General features: G+C 31.8%; 2 protein-coding genes across 2 annotated transcripts in view; both read left to right on the top strand.

Moving 5' to 3' along the window:
- Positions 1-18,626, top strand: part of LOC149411963 (uncharacterized) — a 591,119-nt gene that overhangs the window by 409,657 nt on the left and 162,836 nt on the right. The window lies entirely within an intron of this gene.
- Positions 1-18,626, top strand: part of Wnt2 (Wnt oncogene analog 2) — a 280,802-nt gene that overhangs the window by 145,973 nt on the left and 116,203 nt on the right. Inside the window, exon 3 of the mRNA XM_089646328.1 lies at positions 10,416-10,639. Within this exon, the coding sequence (XP_089502454.1) occupies positions 10,416-10,639 (224 nt within the window). The remainder of the gene's footprint in view (positions 1-10,415; positions 10,640-18,626) is intronic.

The following is an 18,626-nucleotide window of genomic DNA, read 5'->3' as shown; positions in this document are numbered from 1 at the left end:
AAACACGATAGATCTTTTCCAAAACGGACAAATATACGGAAATATTTTGAAAAACGACAGATATGAATTCACACTGCCGATATATATCTTCGATTTGACCCTATATAAAGCGTTAACGAGACGTTATGTGATATTATTTATTTGCCGTGTTTGAAAACGAAAATTTGCGCGGGATAAGTCAATAGAGGAGTACACGTTATATACGCGGTTCTCGTCGCGCGAGATACCTCTCCTCGAGGTCTAGAGGCAGAGCGTTCGACATTCGTTATATATTTTTTAACACATGATACTTATAAATATGTCAATAGACAGAAAAAAAGAGAGAATGAAATGAAAAGAGACAGAGGAGAATACTAAAAGTTTCACTTCCGTCGTGCGTAGGCTTGTCACACACTGTATTTTTTTTCGTGAACTTTTATAGTATTTCCTTTAAAGTATCGACATTAAAACATTATGAGGGACAGTTATTCAAATTAATCCCCGTAAAATTATGTTTTGTGTTTATGTGACTGAGCGCAGAACAAATCACACAAAAACACTATAATATGTTACCCATTCCGCATTCAAAAAAAATATTATTTGCACAATTGTAATAGTGTCCCAATAACTCGAGTTTATTAGTAATTTATCGTACTTAACATACAGAATTCCAGACTTACTCCGCTTATCCAGATAATGTATGGCCACAAATCATGATTATTCTGGCAAATTTAATCTTTTGATAATATTTTGCATTTACAAGTAACTCCCACCGGCGCTTGTACAATGCAAATGGGTTAATATTCAACATTATATTATTCAAACTTAAAAGCATTTTGCGAATAATACGAACTTCGTGAGGTCTTAAATATGGTGCCTATATTTATAAAGATTAATGCTGAGTAACTTAATGTGTTATTTTGCAGTACTATAATAAGTGTAGAACTTAATTTATTGTAATTTGTCATATTTATACACTAATTTAAATTGAAACAGAATGTTTCACACTATTTCTAATATAATTTTTTAAGAAAACCGGCTGCATGGCATTTTTTTCATACAAAATTTTTAACTAAGATTTGAGGCAAAAATAACCAACGCAACTGAATAATATATTTTTTAATCCAATGGTTAATTGTGTATGACGTATGGATGTATGCTATATAATTTATTTCACCGTATTTGTATAATAAATAAAGCAATTTAAAAAAAAGTTTAATCACAAATAATTGCTAAGCTGCCTCCAAAATCATAAAACAGTTGAACTTTTTAATGGTAATGACCGGCTGATTTTCGATATATCGTGCCAAGTTTTAAAAACGTCTTGAGTGATGTAATTTTTCTTTACCTTTTGTAAAACAATTTTTTTAAACCTTTCCGCTTATTACAGTTTTTATTAGTAGAAAGCTGTTATAATATTTTCCTATCTTATCAATAAATGTATATTATATAAAGTCTATTACAACTTAAAGTAGACTGTTCTAGAATTCATAGATTATTAATTCTTTCTGAGTTGAAGTTTGTTTTAGAACGAGGGGCTGTCAAAATGATGCAAACATTTATTTTATTCAATGTTTATCATAAATTTACACACCACTACATTCGTAATTGAATTAACCATATATTTAATGTATGTTTAACTCATATGAAGTGGTTTTGATTCAATATTTTTCTAATCAAAGTGTGAATTCTCCGCCACGTGTTTCATACGTTGTCAAATGTCGTGTGTTTGTATGTGATAATTTTTATTGATTGTATTGGTACAGTAAACGTATCTTTTCTAAGTAACACCAGTTCTTTGTGGTAAAATTATTTAATATCTTAAAATAGTGAATTAAATTTTTACATTCTTACACCCAAATTGAAAAAAATTCTATAAAAAGTAAGTCTCGTCATATATATTTGTATCTGTCATTATCAAGTAAGTCATAAATAATATTCAATGTTGACATAAATAAGTTTCACGTAAGGAAATATAAAAAACCAACATTTCTCGCGTTTATAAAATTTCCGATTTATTAATAATTTTTTCTATGAATCTTAAAAATATGAGATAATTAATAGCACAATCGCTATTTCAGGTATTGGAGCGATTGCACCAGTGGATATTTTATAATTTAAAAGACAAATACATAGAGTTGTATATTTCCGTATTAAATATTTGCTACAACTTTCAAACAAAAACATAATAATTATTTTTGGTTGTGTATTTTGACCACAAATCCAAATTCTAGTTTTATGTGAAAAAGGCTCTACAGCCGTTCCCCTTACACTGTATCTTGTTTCGAAAAACATTTCGTTTACCAGGACAAATAATATCATAACACAAAATAAAAAATAATTTCTGTGTAGAGTGTTTAAAGTAATTGTCTCGTCATATTGCCCGCCTACACCACACTAATACCTTCTCATTTTGCTATTTCCACTAATTCTTAATTAACGTTTTTATAATTTCGTTTTTTTGTCACGGTAACCTAACTTTTTTTGATGAAGTAAGATTTTGTACGATTAATTTTCAATTTAAATAAAGTAAACAACAATAACTTAAAGGTTATTTTTTCTACAAATAATGTTATTCTTTATCATTAGGATCTACCCTAATGGTTGGAACCACCAAATAAATAATATAATAAATTCAGGGTTTCACTTTACATGCCCTTGAAATTTTCACAGAAATTGTAGATTTTGTCGTTTTTCTAAGTATTTCATATCAAGATAAACAAATACATTCATAAATATGCAGTAAATAAATGTTTATATCTATAACTTAGGCCTTTCTGTTCGAAGACTGCGTGCGCTGAATTCTTTAGCAAAGAATGCCTATACTAACCTAATGCAAAGGGAAAGATTCAAGGTATTTGAAGACCAATTATTTCACCGATCGTCTCTTTTTCCTAAAATGTTTTAAATTCTTTTGAAGATCAAATCATTATTTTACGTTAAATACCACCATCAAGAAATGTCCATAAGTTTTTTTTTGTTTCAAAGAAAATAGCTTACATCGAATTTACTGCGAAAAAATCTGCATTAAAGAAAAATGTTGATGGAAATAATTCCAATGTTTTGTCGCATCCATGTTAGCTTTTTACATCAAGATAACCTCTCACAATGGAGTATTTTCACTGTTTTTTATTACAAATATAACGATATTGAAGTTTTTTTTATTTTATTTGCTATGTTAGCGAATAAATGTATTATAACGATCGTAAATGTGCTATTTTCGATTTTCCGCCAAAACGACATGTTCATTTTTTGACTTTGGTAACAGCCGTCTTACCAGACGGTCGCGTATTCTTTGTCATTATGATGTTGTAGCCAGTTGGAACCATTTCTGAATGTGCGGTTTTAGATCGTTTATGAAATAAATAATAATTATCAAGGAAAATGATAAAAATAAATATTTTGAATACGATTATCATAATCAGAAAATAAATTTTAAAAATTTTTACCCATTTTCCACGATATTTTTGTGAAAATTCCCTATTAAACTGCACTTCTATATCTTTTTAGCACACGCAACATGTGCAAAGTAAATTTTTCAAACTAAAGTAAAGAAAACATAATTTTAAATACGGAATATTTGTATTAAATGAATATGACTTAACTTGTGAATTTAGCACAAAAATCTCAACTATCCAAGACCAGTAGGAATAATTGGGGTAGATTGTGAGATTAAGGACTGTGGGTAGTGATGAGAACGTGAAAGGTGGGGAAGTACTTGGCTATTCAGAACTGGTTACCAAACATAGTTAAAACCATTTCAAGCAACGTTTCGATTCTGAATGGCGGTCATTGATCTGGGAAATTCTGAAGGTGTCTTCCACTCCATGTGTAAAAATTGATCTAAATTTAAAATGGACTGAACGCATTAACTATTTAAATAATATATTTTTTTAAAGTTATATCTTCTAAACCATCAGGAATGTCCTTACCAAAAAATACGTAATAAAAATCTACATGGCTCTTTGCCAATCGCTCCTAGAATTCGGTATTATCGGATGGGGAAGTGCAAATGACAATATCCTAAAATCACTCATTAAAACCCAAAAAGCCATGTAAGAATTAGCACTTAACATCATATCACTTGAACACTACTCTTTTACTTTTATTCTAAACATCTAATGCATTTTACAAACCATACTGCACACAAATTCTAACAAAATTACAAAATTTTACAATTTATTATAATACGAAATACTCATTTCATATTTTATACATAATTCTTCAACACATATAGTACTACACTTATTTTTCTATTTTTATATTACTCATTTTTTTACTTCTATTTTTTCTTATTATTTTTAAATATTTTTTACTAAACATTTAGTTTATATATAAATTGTTAATTACCAGCCTCAGAATAGACTATGTCTAGTGAGGAAGGTCATGAAAAAAAAAACATCTGTACAGAACCAACCTTAAATAAACGCCCGGGTTGCCGGCACTGAAACTTAGAAACTTAAAAACTTACATTAAAAAATACAAAAGACAAAAAAACATTAGAAACCCTTGATCTCAAGGTCAAAAACATATCCAACGAGCAACTACAACATACGAAATTATGGGAAAAAACCTTCCTATACTATGGCACTAAAATCTGCGTAAAATTCTACTCTCATTCAAAACTCACATCAATATTTAAACATTTAAATCTCTAATAAAAAGCTTGATAAAAGACATAAGGATATAAAAAATATATAATATACTGACACCAAATACAGACTGAAACTGAAACCATCCAACCGAACAAAAAAAAACCTTCTAATATATTTATAATTATTTCAGACAAAACACTATTCAATATATTTAAAATTACTTTATGTTATCCATACTACTAAAACTTAATCATATGTAAATGAAATCCTCCGCTTCTGTCCCAGTGAGGATATCATTATATTTATTTGTTAGAAGAAAAATGTATTATATTATTATTAAATAAAATTCAATATTTAAACTTAAAAACTTAAAAGCAGAAGGTAAGAAAAAAAACCCCCTGAAAATGCCCACCTTAGAACGTTCACACAGAATTTTTTAAGAAAAATTATTGCGATAAATCTACTAAGAATTAATAGCTACTTTCCCATTTGCTTCTTTTGCGTCTTCAAGATTCTCCGCAAGTGAGTTATTTAATTTGTATTGAAATTTATTGATGGAACTTGCGTCTGGTTTCGCCCACCCGACGTCTTCTACAGACCGGTGTTACGCGGCCCGGTGGAATTATGACGTTCACATACCTTACAAATTTTAAAAAGTTATTTATGGTTCAATAAAACATATATTGATACATGTTCTGCATTGAAAACTCAATACAAGCATTCAGCATTAAGTGTACTTTTCATTCATAGAATGCTTTACATATACATAATACATCTTACTTTTTCCATGTATATTCGTAAAACACACTCAAAAACTACAGACAATGTTCATTTTTCAGAAGGACATGCACAAAATACAATTATATGTTTTAAAACGCCGATATTTTCCATTTGTCCTCAGTTCAGTTTACTAAATGCATATTGGAGAAAATTAAATCAAATTATTAATTGCTAACCCTCTCCCCCTGCTGTGTGTAAAATATCTCAGTTATTTTCATTTAGGTGTGTAACATATCTAAGATATTTCAGTTATTTTCATTCAGGTGTGTAAGATATCTAGGATATTTCAGTTATTTTCATTTACGTGTGTAAGATATCTAAGATATCTCAGTTATTTTCATTAAGATGTGTAAGATATCTAAGATATCTCAGTTATTTTCATTAAGGTGTATAAGATATCTCAGTTATTTTCATTAGAGTGTGTAAGATATCTAAGATATCTCAGTTTTTTTATTTTTTTATTTTTTAGGATGTGTAAGATATCTCAGTTATTTTCATTAGGGTGTGTAAGATATCCAAGATATCTCAGTTATTTTCATTAAGGTATGTAAGATATCTAAGATATCTCAGTTATTTTCATTCGAGTTTTTTTTTAGTAATTCTGTTTATTTACGTTTTTTTAATAATATGACTTGAATTTTATGTTGAAACTTCACTGGTTAATGCAACTTATAAAATATAATTATTTATATAAAATTGTAAAACTGTTTGTTTTCTCAATACACTAAAATAATGTAGGAATGGCGGAGGTATCAAATTATATTTTTTTAATGAGAATAAGAGTCTCACCTGTTCTCGACCGTCCGGAGCCAGTGAAACTATGGCATCCCTTAAGTCTGTTATAAGATTGAAATAAGTCGGGTGGGTAAATCTGAATGGTATTATTTCACCAAAGCGATCGTTTATAATTTAAATGCAATAATAAAACCGATTTAAAATAAAATAAAACCCGTAGTACTCTTAATACTCTTAGGTAAATAAAAAAAATCATCAATGAGAAAAAAACAACAACAATAATACATCATCTATTTAAGATTAACGGGAAGTCAATTCTTACTACTATTCACGTCTTCGTGTGCATTACTGAAGGATTACATTTTACCGTTAGTTGATAAAATATTATTTCAATTCAAAACTCAACAACCCAACATTCCTGCCGCAGGATAAAAATATAATAAATCTCCTTGGATTTGAATTGTGTGGAGATTTATAATACTTAACTGTCCTGCCACTGAGAACTCTCCCGTAACGTCTCTTTCTGTTACATGCATCGGTTATGAAAATGACGGAGAGGGAGCTATAAACCGTACCACTATACTATTATCAATTAATAATTATGATACACTAAAGTCAAAAGGTTCGAAATGTTATTATCATAAACCATAAATCTTTAAAAGGCTCTTAAGGACACCTCTGAACGTATTATTTGTAAAAAGATAACGAGGACCTATTGTTTGTGTGTTAACAATGGTTTATGTGGCTTAAGTCAACTGATTTAACACTAAATGTAAAGTCAAATAGTATTAAACATGATCTAGGACAAAGCGCTTTAACTGTAGAAGCTTTACTGTTAATACATTGCTTTGTTAGGATTTAAACAGGTTACGGATGAAACTTTAAGCTCAAATGTTCAAGTATATATGTTTTATTATATGTATGCCTGTAAGGAATAGAGTGTAAACTTTATGGGGACATTTTTGAGCAAATATGAATCAACTCGCAAGGGTTTTCCTGCAAAGTAATATAAGACTCCGATATCAGTGGTTGGCTGGACGCTCACATTTGAATTATTTCTGATTAAAATATTACTAAAATCTCAAATTTTACTATATTTTTTAAGTAAAAAGGTTTGAAAATTTCACAAAACGTTGTTCAACTATAAAATTAGCTGTAAGGACCAGATTTTATTTTTTTTGATGAAGAATTAGTAACTTACCGAGGGATCCCTCTAGAAACCTTTGAGTTTTCGGTAATATGTTCATCAGAAATACTTAAAATGATCCCCATGGAAAGATCAATTTTCTAGGCCCGCTTTTCTAGACCTTAGGTCCGTCCATTACGCAGGGCCGCGCGCCGAATATTGTTGTTTTTACTTTTTGTCACTTTTGTCGTTAAGATTTCCACTTAATTATAGAGATTTGATGGAACAAATCCAACCGCGGGTCTGTCCGCGCGTCGCATATTTTTGTGTACGGCTGCTTTGATTACGTCGTAAGATTCTGGTTTTATTTAAGGGTATTGTCTCATCTTAAATGTACAAGTATAAACAAATAGGGGAACCATATCGCCAGCCGGCTTGGTGACGTTGAGCGATGGAAAGGATTGTCGGAAAGGTTTTAGAAAAGGATTGGAATTAAAATAACGGGCATCACAGCTTAACTACTTTTGGAAATAAACTTTATGAGTAATTCATCACATTATTCACTATTGGCATTAATTTCTGACTGCCTTCATTTCCTTTGCCTATCATATATTAAGCCCCATTTGGTCTACTTACAGCATTTTCGAAACAACGAAATCAAACCTACAGTTAACATGCATGAGAATGTGGAAATAAAAAAAAACGTGAACTTGGGAAAATCAGCAAACATGAAGATGGTAAATTCAACAAACATGAAGATTATGAAATCAACAAACATGAAGATTATGAAATCAACAAACATGAAGATTATGAAATCAACAAACATGAAGATTATGAAATCAACAAACATGAAGATTATGAAATCACGTGGTAGTAGCGCATAAGCTGGTCAACGGACACATTTGCAATCCTGATGTTCTGGAGCGTATTACGTTTTATGTTCCCGATAACTTCACCAGAGCTATGCAGAACAGGCTCTTTAATTTTCCAAGAGGCTGAGCCAACTTACCAATGCTTATGCCTCTGAGGAGAATGACTATGCTTTTAAACCAACTTCCTTCAGAGTTAGACATGTTTCAGTCAAACCTCAATGAATTCAAGATTAAAATACGATTTTTTTTTCACACGATGATGTATCGCAACTAATTTAATAAATAAATGTATTCGTAATTATAAATGTTGTTTATTTATATATTTATTATTCATTAACGCCCTATCGGGCTTTTATAGAGGAAATTGACAATGTATGTATGATAATAGCATAACAATATTTAAAAAAATTATAAGCTAATACTAAGATTAACATCAAATCCAAATAATAACATCTGATATTGTAAATAAAGCAAAGTTTACAATATAAAGTAAGTATGTACATTGTACAATGTACATTCGTATATACACACAATTATTTATGTTTGTTGCAAACCAGTAAGACTGAAACAAGAAAATAATTTACTCGTAAGGTATATAAATATATATAATATGCTGATATGTATTATAAAACAGAAATTTGATAAAAAATGAGAAAAATAATGTCTTGTGTATCTATCGAAAAAAAAACTAGTAAGTAATGGCAAAATACCAACGCTGTAATTAATATCGAATTTAAATAATAGTACTTGAAATGATAAATAAATCAAAGTATATTATATAAATAATTAAATTTTATTGGAATCACTGTATTTCACAAATAAACACAATAAATAAAAAATATTGTAAAAACTGCGTCCTACAGATTGAGCGACTGTGGTCTACTTGATATAAATAAATAACCAATTCATAGAATTGGAATACATTTTATTGAAAATAAAATCCGGCGACTATAAAAAACAATGAACACTAATTTTTTTCTCAATATTTTGTGAAAGCTGCTCCACCCAGAAATCGTTCCAGTCCCCGTACTTAGTGTGTAATTAGTATGGCATTATTACACCGCTTTAAATTGCGATGTAAGTGTTGTTACGGCCACCTTTTCTCGACACTCTTGTCCAGTAATGGGCTTCGCAGTGCGAAAACATTTTACTACAATAATTTGAGCTCTAATCATGTGCAATTTGAGAGTGTACGTTAATCAGACTACTGCGGTTGTCCGTAGTCTGCTTTCTAAATATAATTATTGTGTACGATGGATGAAATAAAAATATTTGTTCAGTAATAATACGTTTATGTATGTGTTTACATCTCGTAATTGTCGGTGGGTATTTTTAAGTAGCATACAAATAAAACCAATGTTCGAAAGATAGAAACTCGTGTTTCGTAAAAGAAAATTTGTCACAACCCTTAGAATGCAATAATCCTCCATAAAAAATGACACTATTTTCATAATAATTTGTATGATTTTTGTAAATTGTACTGTCTTACCCGACAGTGAATATATTTTTTAAATTCTACACGTATCTCCTATGTTTTTCCTCCAGGATAAAGAGTTTTTATTTTTGTATGTGAATACCGCACAAGAGTTCCAACTGCTCCCAACCATTTTTGAGCCAGTGAGACTATGGCATCCTCAATTGGGGTTTGTTGTGAGGCTGAAGGTAGCTGGGAGAATAGGAGATAGGGAAGAGAAGGGTGGGGGAGTACCTGGCTATTCTAATCTGGTCAAATAAAGTTTACTTGCGCACACCGGAATTTGAACATGCTACCCTCGGCTTGCTATTCGAGTGCCCAATTCCTCGACCATGAAGGCCATCATCTACTGGAGGCTTATATTCAGGAAAATGTTTTATTTTCTCTTTAATGTTATATCTACAAAAAATGTATTATGTTGAAGACACACGAGTTAGAAAATATTCTAGAGTTTTACTTCATTTTCCAGCTAAATAAGCTTTCTTGGAAATAAAAATAAATTATGTGAGGCTTTTTCGTAAATAAATACAGTACACTTTTGAAAATCAAAATTAAGACATTTGCAATATAATTTTCCGACGCGCTTTTTTACCGATAAAATATTCATATTTGGAAGTGATGAAACAACAGGCTAGAAAAATAAAAAGATATATTATTTCCTTGCCAAGCGAATAAAATATATTTTAGTACTAGGAATGTTCAAAATATCATAAAATCGAGGTAAGTGCGGTGAGCAACTATCAAATCCATAATGGATTTATTGGTACAACGCCGGAAAACGTCTGAAATCCCACAGTGATTTGTTCGTATAAAAAATAGAAAATTTAATAACTGTGTTAATTTCAATTTTCCAGTACCTGCGCTGCAATTTCACTGGGCGGCGGACTTGTGTGCGCTCGGATCCCCGGCTTGCACGAGAGACAACGCGCGCTTTGTCGTGCCGCACCCGCGGCACTCGCAGCGGCCGGAGACGGCGTCAAACTGGCCACTGAGGAGTGCAGGAGACGCTTTGGGACGCACAGGTGGAACTGTTCCAATATTGGAGGGAATGATGTGTTTGGACACGTGGTCGTAGTGGGTAAGTTCAATTTATGTATTTTTAATAGATCTATGACAAAACACCACATACAAAAATGGAAAAAATAACAAGCAAACATAACCTTACGGTTATCTTTGATAATCTATGTTGTGGAGTTGTTCCGGGTTGCAGCCTGCATGGTGTTTACTGATATTATGTAAATTGTTTTTTGCATAACTCATGACAATTTACTCATGCATATAACACATCGAGAGATAATTTTGAAAAATGTTGGTGTTCTCCAGGGGTCATATTTGGGACCAGTATTATTTATATAGTTTATTTATGATATTACTATAGCTTTTTAAAAGGAAAAATTCTTTTGTACGTTACAGCCTCTTCGTATAAATTTTTACTAACTTTTACCGTACATAAAAATGAATTAAATTTAGTTATGACATATTTCGACAGCTCTTGGAAACTACAATCTAGGCCGCGAATTTAAGTTGATTTCGGTAACCAAGAGATGGAAAAAATACATCTTGGAAAAGAAAGAAAATAATGGTACAGCTGGGAGGATGTCACCATAATATTGAAATAGGCTTACACCTTGTGGTGGATTTTTTTTTGTTTGTTTTCCATCTTATGTACTAAAACTCCACGGCAAATTCTGATTGCTTCTTTCACGCGTAACGCGGCTTTGAACTTGATAGCTTGCTTGTTGAGCGGTTAAAATTATACTAATTATTAACACAATTTCTACTCCAGGTACCAAGGGATCGGAAAGGGGGGTGGTGGGTGGACTGGTAGATGTAAGCAGACAACAAACTAAGAACAAATCTACGATGCCCAAACATAACACATGTTTTTAAAAATTGAGTCTCTTAAACCTTTATGAATATCTATTTATAAAACCTGTAAAACCTCTGCGGCTGGAATAAAGTAAGAGAAATGTTATCGGTTTTTATACAGGTAGATTAATTGACTTTGACATCGACGGTTCATTTAATTGAAAGGTAATAAATCTTATTCGAGAAGTCACAATCTTTATGTAGGCTACTTAACATCTGAAGAAAGATAAAATTTTTGCTATGACTAATGGTTAAGAAGTTATAGAATTTTTTAAATATTGGTGACCACGGAAAAGTAATTTTGAAGCTCTTTTTTAAAATGCGCAATTTTAAAACAGATTCTAAAGATAAAACCAGCTGATTCAGGACAATTGGAAGCAATTGAGACTCTTTGAAGTACTCATATAAAAAAAATAAAGATGACGGGTTGTGAGAAAGCATATTTCTAGAAAGTATGTTTAAATTATATTATCTGTTACATCATTCCTAATTAAAAACTCTTTACATAATCCAAAACTCTCAAGATTCAAGAATTCATACGATGGAAGTACCGGGAGCACATAATGCATAAGATGGTAGTTAGCAGCAGGTTGTCTCATTAGTTGGAATAGAATGAATGAAATTGTATATGAATCCATCATTACTTGTCATGGACGTGAGATAGCTATTAATGAAATGCCTCTCGCATTTTGATTAAGTATTTTATTATTTTATATGTCGTGGGAAAATAAACCAGAAATAATTTTTGAAGTGAGGTGTGAACAAGTTTTGACTTATGTCAATGAACATTAAATGTTTATCGTTATATTTTATTTTGTTTTTAATTAATGACACATCATAAAGCAATGGGGTGATGCATCAATTTTTTGCATTTTTTGTTTGCATGGCGACAGTGCTTTGTAAATATTTTTAAGTGCATTATGTCAACGTCATTCCGATTGCAAACTATTGATTTATTGAAAAACATTCGTGAAGATTTGCTTAATTTTTTGGTTTCCCAAAATGGAATTTTTTTAAAGTTACATGTAAGGTAGGTACATTAATTTTCTTAAGTTTAACGGAGGAATTAAATCATCGGAGGCTGCCAGAACTATTTATCTTGTTTAGAATGGGAATGCCATCTAGCGAAAATGTTAGAAAATGTTCATTAAAACGTACTGCACTTCTCTATATACTCCTGAAATGTGAACACGATACCCAACAGCGCAATGGGACAAGCTGAAAAAACGCAGACAGGCAACGTATACAGCGACCAAGGTTCTGCTCTTTCTGCAGTGCCTCCACAATGTCCACAGAAAGGAGGGTGCACTCATTCCCCGCCTTACTTCGCCACCGACTAGCCAGCTTCTGGGACAGGCCACAAAAACCAACAGTCGTCATCTTCGTGGCTGCTTCCCAGATGCTCAGCTCTCCACGTAATGAGTGATGGATGCAGACGATGCGGTGACCTACTTGATGTACAATAGTTTAGTTTTGTTTTATTTAATTTTACTAATTCAAATATCTATTTTTTTTATTTATCACTGTCGTATTTTTTTGAACCGTTCGTGCACCAGTGACAAGATTTTTTTCCCACCGACAAATCGATCGGGCTCCCAACTAGCCAGCAAGTTTAAAAATACTTTAACTTTGATGGGTCCTACACTTGTCATTTTGCTAATTGGGAGCAGCTCATTCACAACTCATCTTACAGAGCTTTGACTACTTCAGACAAACGGATTTCTGCTTCAAAACAAAGATTATTTTTAACTACTTTAAAGATCGCTCCGGGAAATTCGCAAATATACAAATAATAGAGACAATGATAACGACTTGTGGTGGGAAAATCTTTCGCTCGAAATAGTGCGGAGATGGGAGATGCGGTAAAGAACTCAACAAAGAAACAAAAAAATTGAAGTTGCTTTACATTGTTTACAGGAGAGGAAATATTAGGAAAGGCCAAAAGACTTACCCCTCGGTCTGGTCTTTCGTAGCTGCTGGTTCCTTTTAGACAGTCAGTTCAAATGTAATTAAGGCAATTCCTTTTGACACTTTCTTCACTTAACATAAAACAGCGATGTTCACTGAGGCAGGTTAAATGCTTCACTTTATGATGTGATATTCCAAAAATCACAGCCTAGTTCAACATTTGCGGGTATTCATTTGACACGACAATTCTTCGGGGTAACCAAAATCCAACGAATAATGTTAACTTGTCGTTTGGCCCGGATTAGCAGGAAAGTGGTCAAGGGGGGCGAAGTGGGGGAAGGGTACACCTTTAAGGTATTAAAAAATTAAAACCTCACGCGCAACTAACGACTCTCAAACGATATATATAAAACAAAATAATTGGAAAAAGAAAGATCTCCTTCGGTCATGTATCTTACTTATGTAACTGTATCTTACTTCGACTAAGAGCTTCCAATATTCTCTTCATTTTCTTAATGCATGTTTCTATTGGAAGCTATTTCTTTATGTTTGATTGCCTGAACTAAATGCAATTAAGATAGTGTCAAATTAGCTCAGTGGTAGTTCAAACCTGGGGCTGAGGTTCTGGGTTCAATCCCTAGATGCGTCCGAATCTTTTTCTGATTTTTCTGTTTCTCATTTTTCGTTGCAGAGTCATAAATATTGTTTTCAGTGATTTAAATTACAAGTTGAGGATTTAATCATTAAAATATACTATAAATTATAAATAGTGGAGACTTATAGAAATAATGACACAAAAGCTTTGCTTTGTTCAATTCGATACAAATATCTTAAGAAAGCGCTTTCATTGTAGGATTAAATAGGGAATTTTGTAGTTTAATTCTAAGCGTGGGTATTTTAGGAGTATAAACTAAACTGAACGGGCACACACGTTATCACGTGGGCTGTCAGTAAGCCAAACAACTAAATTAAATCTTACTGAGGGGGATTGTGCAAAGAGGAAGAATATTATTTGTACATAGTATTCAAGTATATTGTAGGTGGTTGCTAACTGCAAACTCCCTGTTATTACAAACGGTTAATGTAACTTGATGTCAGTTTGACATAAAAAAAATGTAAAATTACTTACATCATGATACGTTAACGTTTTATTTTACGATTCTATTTTTCATGTAGGTATGCAATTTTTTTTTGTATATTAAGAGCTATTTGGAAAGGGAAATTTTCTATCATTTATGCCATAGTGAGAGGCAATCACTCAGAATGGAAACATCGCTAAAAATGACTTAACCTGGCTTATTCAATTTCTATAAATTTTTCATTAATTCTCCCTTTTGCTTTATCTTCACAACATACAGAAATGTGAATCCCTATATTCTATCCAATGACTACTGGATGTTATTTATTCCAAAACATAAAAAATGGCAGGTAGGTACTTTTTAATCTTGTAATTTGACTTGGAGTTTGCAGGTAGTGGTTTTTGTTTTAACGTCAAATATAAAACAACGGAAGTAAAGGAAACCCATTAAGGCACTGCCTGCGTAACTGTGTATGGTTAATTGCTAAAATCACCTTTTTTCACATGCACATGATGTAGGTGATCCAAGTGGAAGTATCGCGGTGTCCATTGGTAAGATTGATGTACGTTGCATGTATGAATATATAAACCTAATGAATATCTGTACAAACATAATCACTCCAAAAGAAGAAAAATTAAATACGACTTCCTTTTCGAAGGAAATCATTATAACAGAACTCATTATTGTATTATAGACAGGTGAATATTACAGAATCTTAGAATCTAACAGAATCTTACAAAATGGTACAGAATCTTCCAGAATCTTGCAGAATCTTACAGAAAATTACAGAATCTTACAGAATCTTATAGAATCTTGCAGAATCTTACAGAAACTTACAAAATCTTACATAAACTTACAAGAAATACCAAATATAACAAATCATCTTTCTATTATGCAGATTTCCATGTGTATATTTATCAGTTCTTCGATCTCGAATACTTTCTCGTTCCCGCATCACTCTATTTCTCACCAATCAGGGCGAGGGAGGCTGAAGGATTTTTTCCCACCCCTCTGCTCAGGCTTACAGATGTAATCCCTAAATGAAATGTCACATCTGCAAAGTCCTGTAATAGGTCATTTTTCAACCCCAAAAGGCAAGACGCTTCGGAAACCATCTGCGTTCTTCGTAAAACGAAGAGTTATTATGTTTCCTTCGGGACGACCGAAACAAGTGCAACCTTTACCTCAATGAACCCATAAAGTTATTGTTAAAGTTTATTACACTGTCTTACTTTTACATACTTGCAAATTGATTATACATAAAATATTGTCTAAATTATTAAATAACCAATATATAAGAAGCTGAAATATGTAAAGAGTAATTTTTAATTTTTGTAATTCGTAAACTAAAATGCTGTACTTAGTTTGTACCTTTATTTTTAAATTATTACTTATCGACTTGATGCACTATTTTAAGTTAAATAAATAATTAAAATAGCAAAACAATTATACGCGTGTTACAAGCACGAGAGATAGACACATAAATAAATACATTTTTAAGTCAATGAAATCATCTAAACATCATTGTGCTGCAAGCCCCTCCCACCGGCGCCTGTTCCGCTAATGACCTGACTTCCTCCACCTCCATGCTCCATGCATCGCCTCGAGTGGGCTGCAGTCATCCTTTCTCTCCACTGCGCCGCCCAGACACACACCGGAGACCAAAGACATAGCCGCCCATCGCCTTGCCGCCTCTCCCGCGCTCGTGATCAATTAGCCGCCCACTCGACTTTACGGTACACCAAAGGGATTATCTCAAATTATCATTTTAAGTACTTGACCTAATCATTTAACCCTTCAGGTATTTTGATATTTTGTCGTCAAGTCACTTATTCATGATTTATTTAGAAATATTTCCTACTAACATTTAAACTATCTATCTATATAAATAAAATTTTAAATGTTCGTTTGTTCAAAATATTAAAACTCAGATTGTTCTTAACCGAAAGCTTCGAATTTTTGACGCAACCTGTCATTCGAATACGCGTATGTTTACATATACACCTGTGGCAGGTGAAAACATCCTTCTTAATACAAACAGCGCCATCTATTGGACAAGCATGCTTTTTGACAGACTGAGCCATAGAAATGCGTGGCGAGGTACAACTAGTTTTAAATATATTAACTGTTTTGGAACGTACCCAAATATGAAAAACTGCTTTTGAAAGTAGGCGAATAATTCTTTCAAATTTCAATGTTACACATGATTATAGTATGTGATTATTATCGTAAAAACATTAATTTCTAAAATTTAGAAACCTTTTTGTCGCTTAACTATTGTTTTTTTTGCAAACTGTTAAAATACCACTTTATACGAAAAAAAATATATAATTAAATAAACATTTTGTAAATTGTCCCTTCACTCTTTCTTCGTTGCATGTAAAAATATTTCATTGAAAATATGTGATTAATTCAAGCTAAAAGAAAAATGTTATTTTTTAAGTATATTTTAATAATGTATCTATTTTCAAACCATGAATAAATAAATTAAAAATTCATAAATTTCGTAAAATCTTAAAGTGTGTGCTAAACCTTGCAATACAAATAAAAAAGTATTGTCTTATTCTAATTCTGATAATGCCTAAAAGCGCCCCCCCATATCCTTTATGTATGGTGTATAGATAAGGAAACATCGACAATATCGCCACCCGGCTGGGCAACGTTATGAGGCGGGTAAATAAAGGGATGATAGAAAGGGTTTGTTAAAGTGTGTTTGAACGAAGAGGAAGAGACTGATATGGCACTGTAAAACTTTCAAATGTGTTCTAACATTTTTTAATAATATATTTAGAGGTATAATTACAGTATTTAAAAAAACCTTTTGGTCAATCTAACTTGTTTTTACGAATTAAATTTCAATACCGCTATTAAATTTTCTTCTTTTAAATTATCTTTAATGAAGTTTCCCGACATGAACGCAAATCATGGAGTAAATCATTTTCCTGTGAAAGTCACGGTGTGTTATAATATTTGCCTCAGATTTCAAAAATTACGACATCTGGCCAAAATTTATACTAAAAAATACACCTTTCAAATATAGTTATAGTAATAAAAAAAATACTTTGGTACATACTTTATCGCTTGTCTGAATAGTTCTGACAATGAGTTACAATTTTGGAAATCAAAGCAAATCCCAGTCCTAGACGTCTTTAAACAGAAACACCACCGATATTATTATTTTTTTATTATTTCCCTGTGTACGTTAGAGCTTTTGTTTAGGAAATTAGTTTTAGTTAATACTCGTATAAAGATCAGTTTACAAAGATAAATTAAGTATTTTATTCTGACCAAACAATTTTCGAAACTACATAAAAGAACAAAACCAGATAAATGAAAATATATTAAACCAATTGACTGCTAAACCTAAGTATTTGTTTTCTAAAAATGTTTAATGTCAATGTTTGACGTAGTGAATTGGAAGAATTTGTGACACCACTCGATTGAACGCAAGAGTATAAAATATGATATCGTACCATTCATCACGATTCTGACTCACGTTTCCGCTCCTCTCGCATCAATCTCATTACACGCCCGTTGGCTAAATTAGCTTCTTAAGTATGAATGTAGATAATAACACACCTTGTGCATATTATTCCTTAGTTAAATTTAATAGAAATCTTATATTTTCAATCAATAACGCTAAAATTGCAATCGACAAAATGATCAGACAATAAATCCTTGAACATAATATTGTTAAATTGGACCTTAAGGGTAATCTCCGTCCTCCCACTTTATAATATTATATATTATAAAATCAATTCGTTCTATTTCTAACATATAATTAACCGTAAAGTTTCTGCACAGATCATAGTCGGAACCTAAAGGCAGTTCCAAGAAAAGACTCTACAGTCATTACAGTATTAAAATCATTACGTCTATCAAGATGATGCAGATTTGCCAGAGGTTGTTGATAGGAAAATTGCGCATCGGTAAACTGACGTGATTTCGATGATATAACCACCGTCCATAGTTTATAACTAGTATTTTGTGATGACAATAAATATCGAAATAGCGAAAAACAAGTAATTGACACAGACCATATCCGTTATATCCATGATGCATCCATCACGTACGGCGTACCTCAAGGCTGCGTATTAGACCCGCTTCTCTTTATAATATTAATGTGTAAATAAACTAAGTGCTAGAAGTTACTAAAAATGTGAGTCATTAATACAACACCAAGAATGTTTAGTTGTAATTTGCTTTTAA

This window comes from Hesperophylax consimilis, chromosome 24, assembly GCF_061612785.1.
Source record: "Hesperophylax consimilis isolate HC1 chromosome 24, BYU_Hcon_1.0, whole genome shotgun sequence".
Lineage (NCBI taxonomy): Eukaryota > Metazoa > Arthropoda > Insecta > Trichoptera > Limnephilidae > Hesperophylax > Hesperophylax consimilis.
The sequence above is the reverse complement of the archived record's forward strand: the minus strand, read 5'-3'. Positions and strand labels throughout refer to the sequence as shown.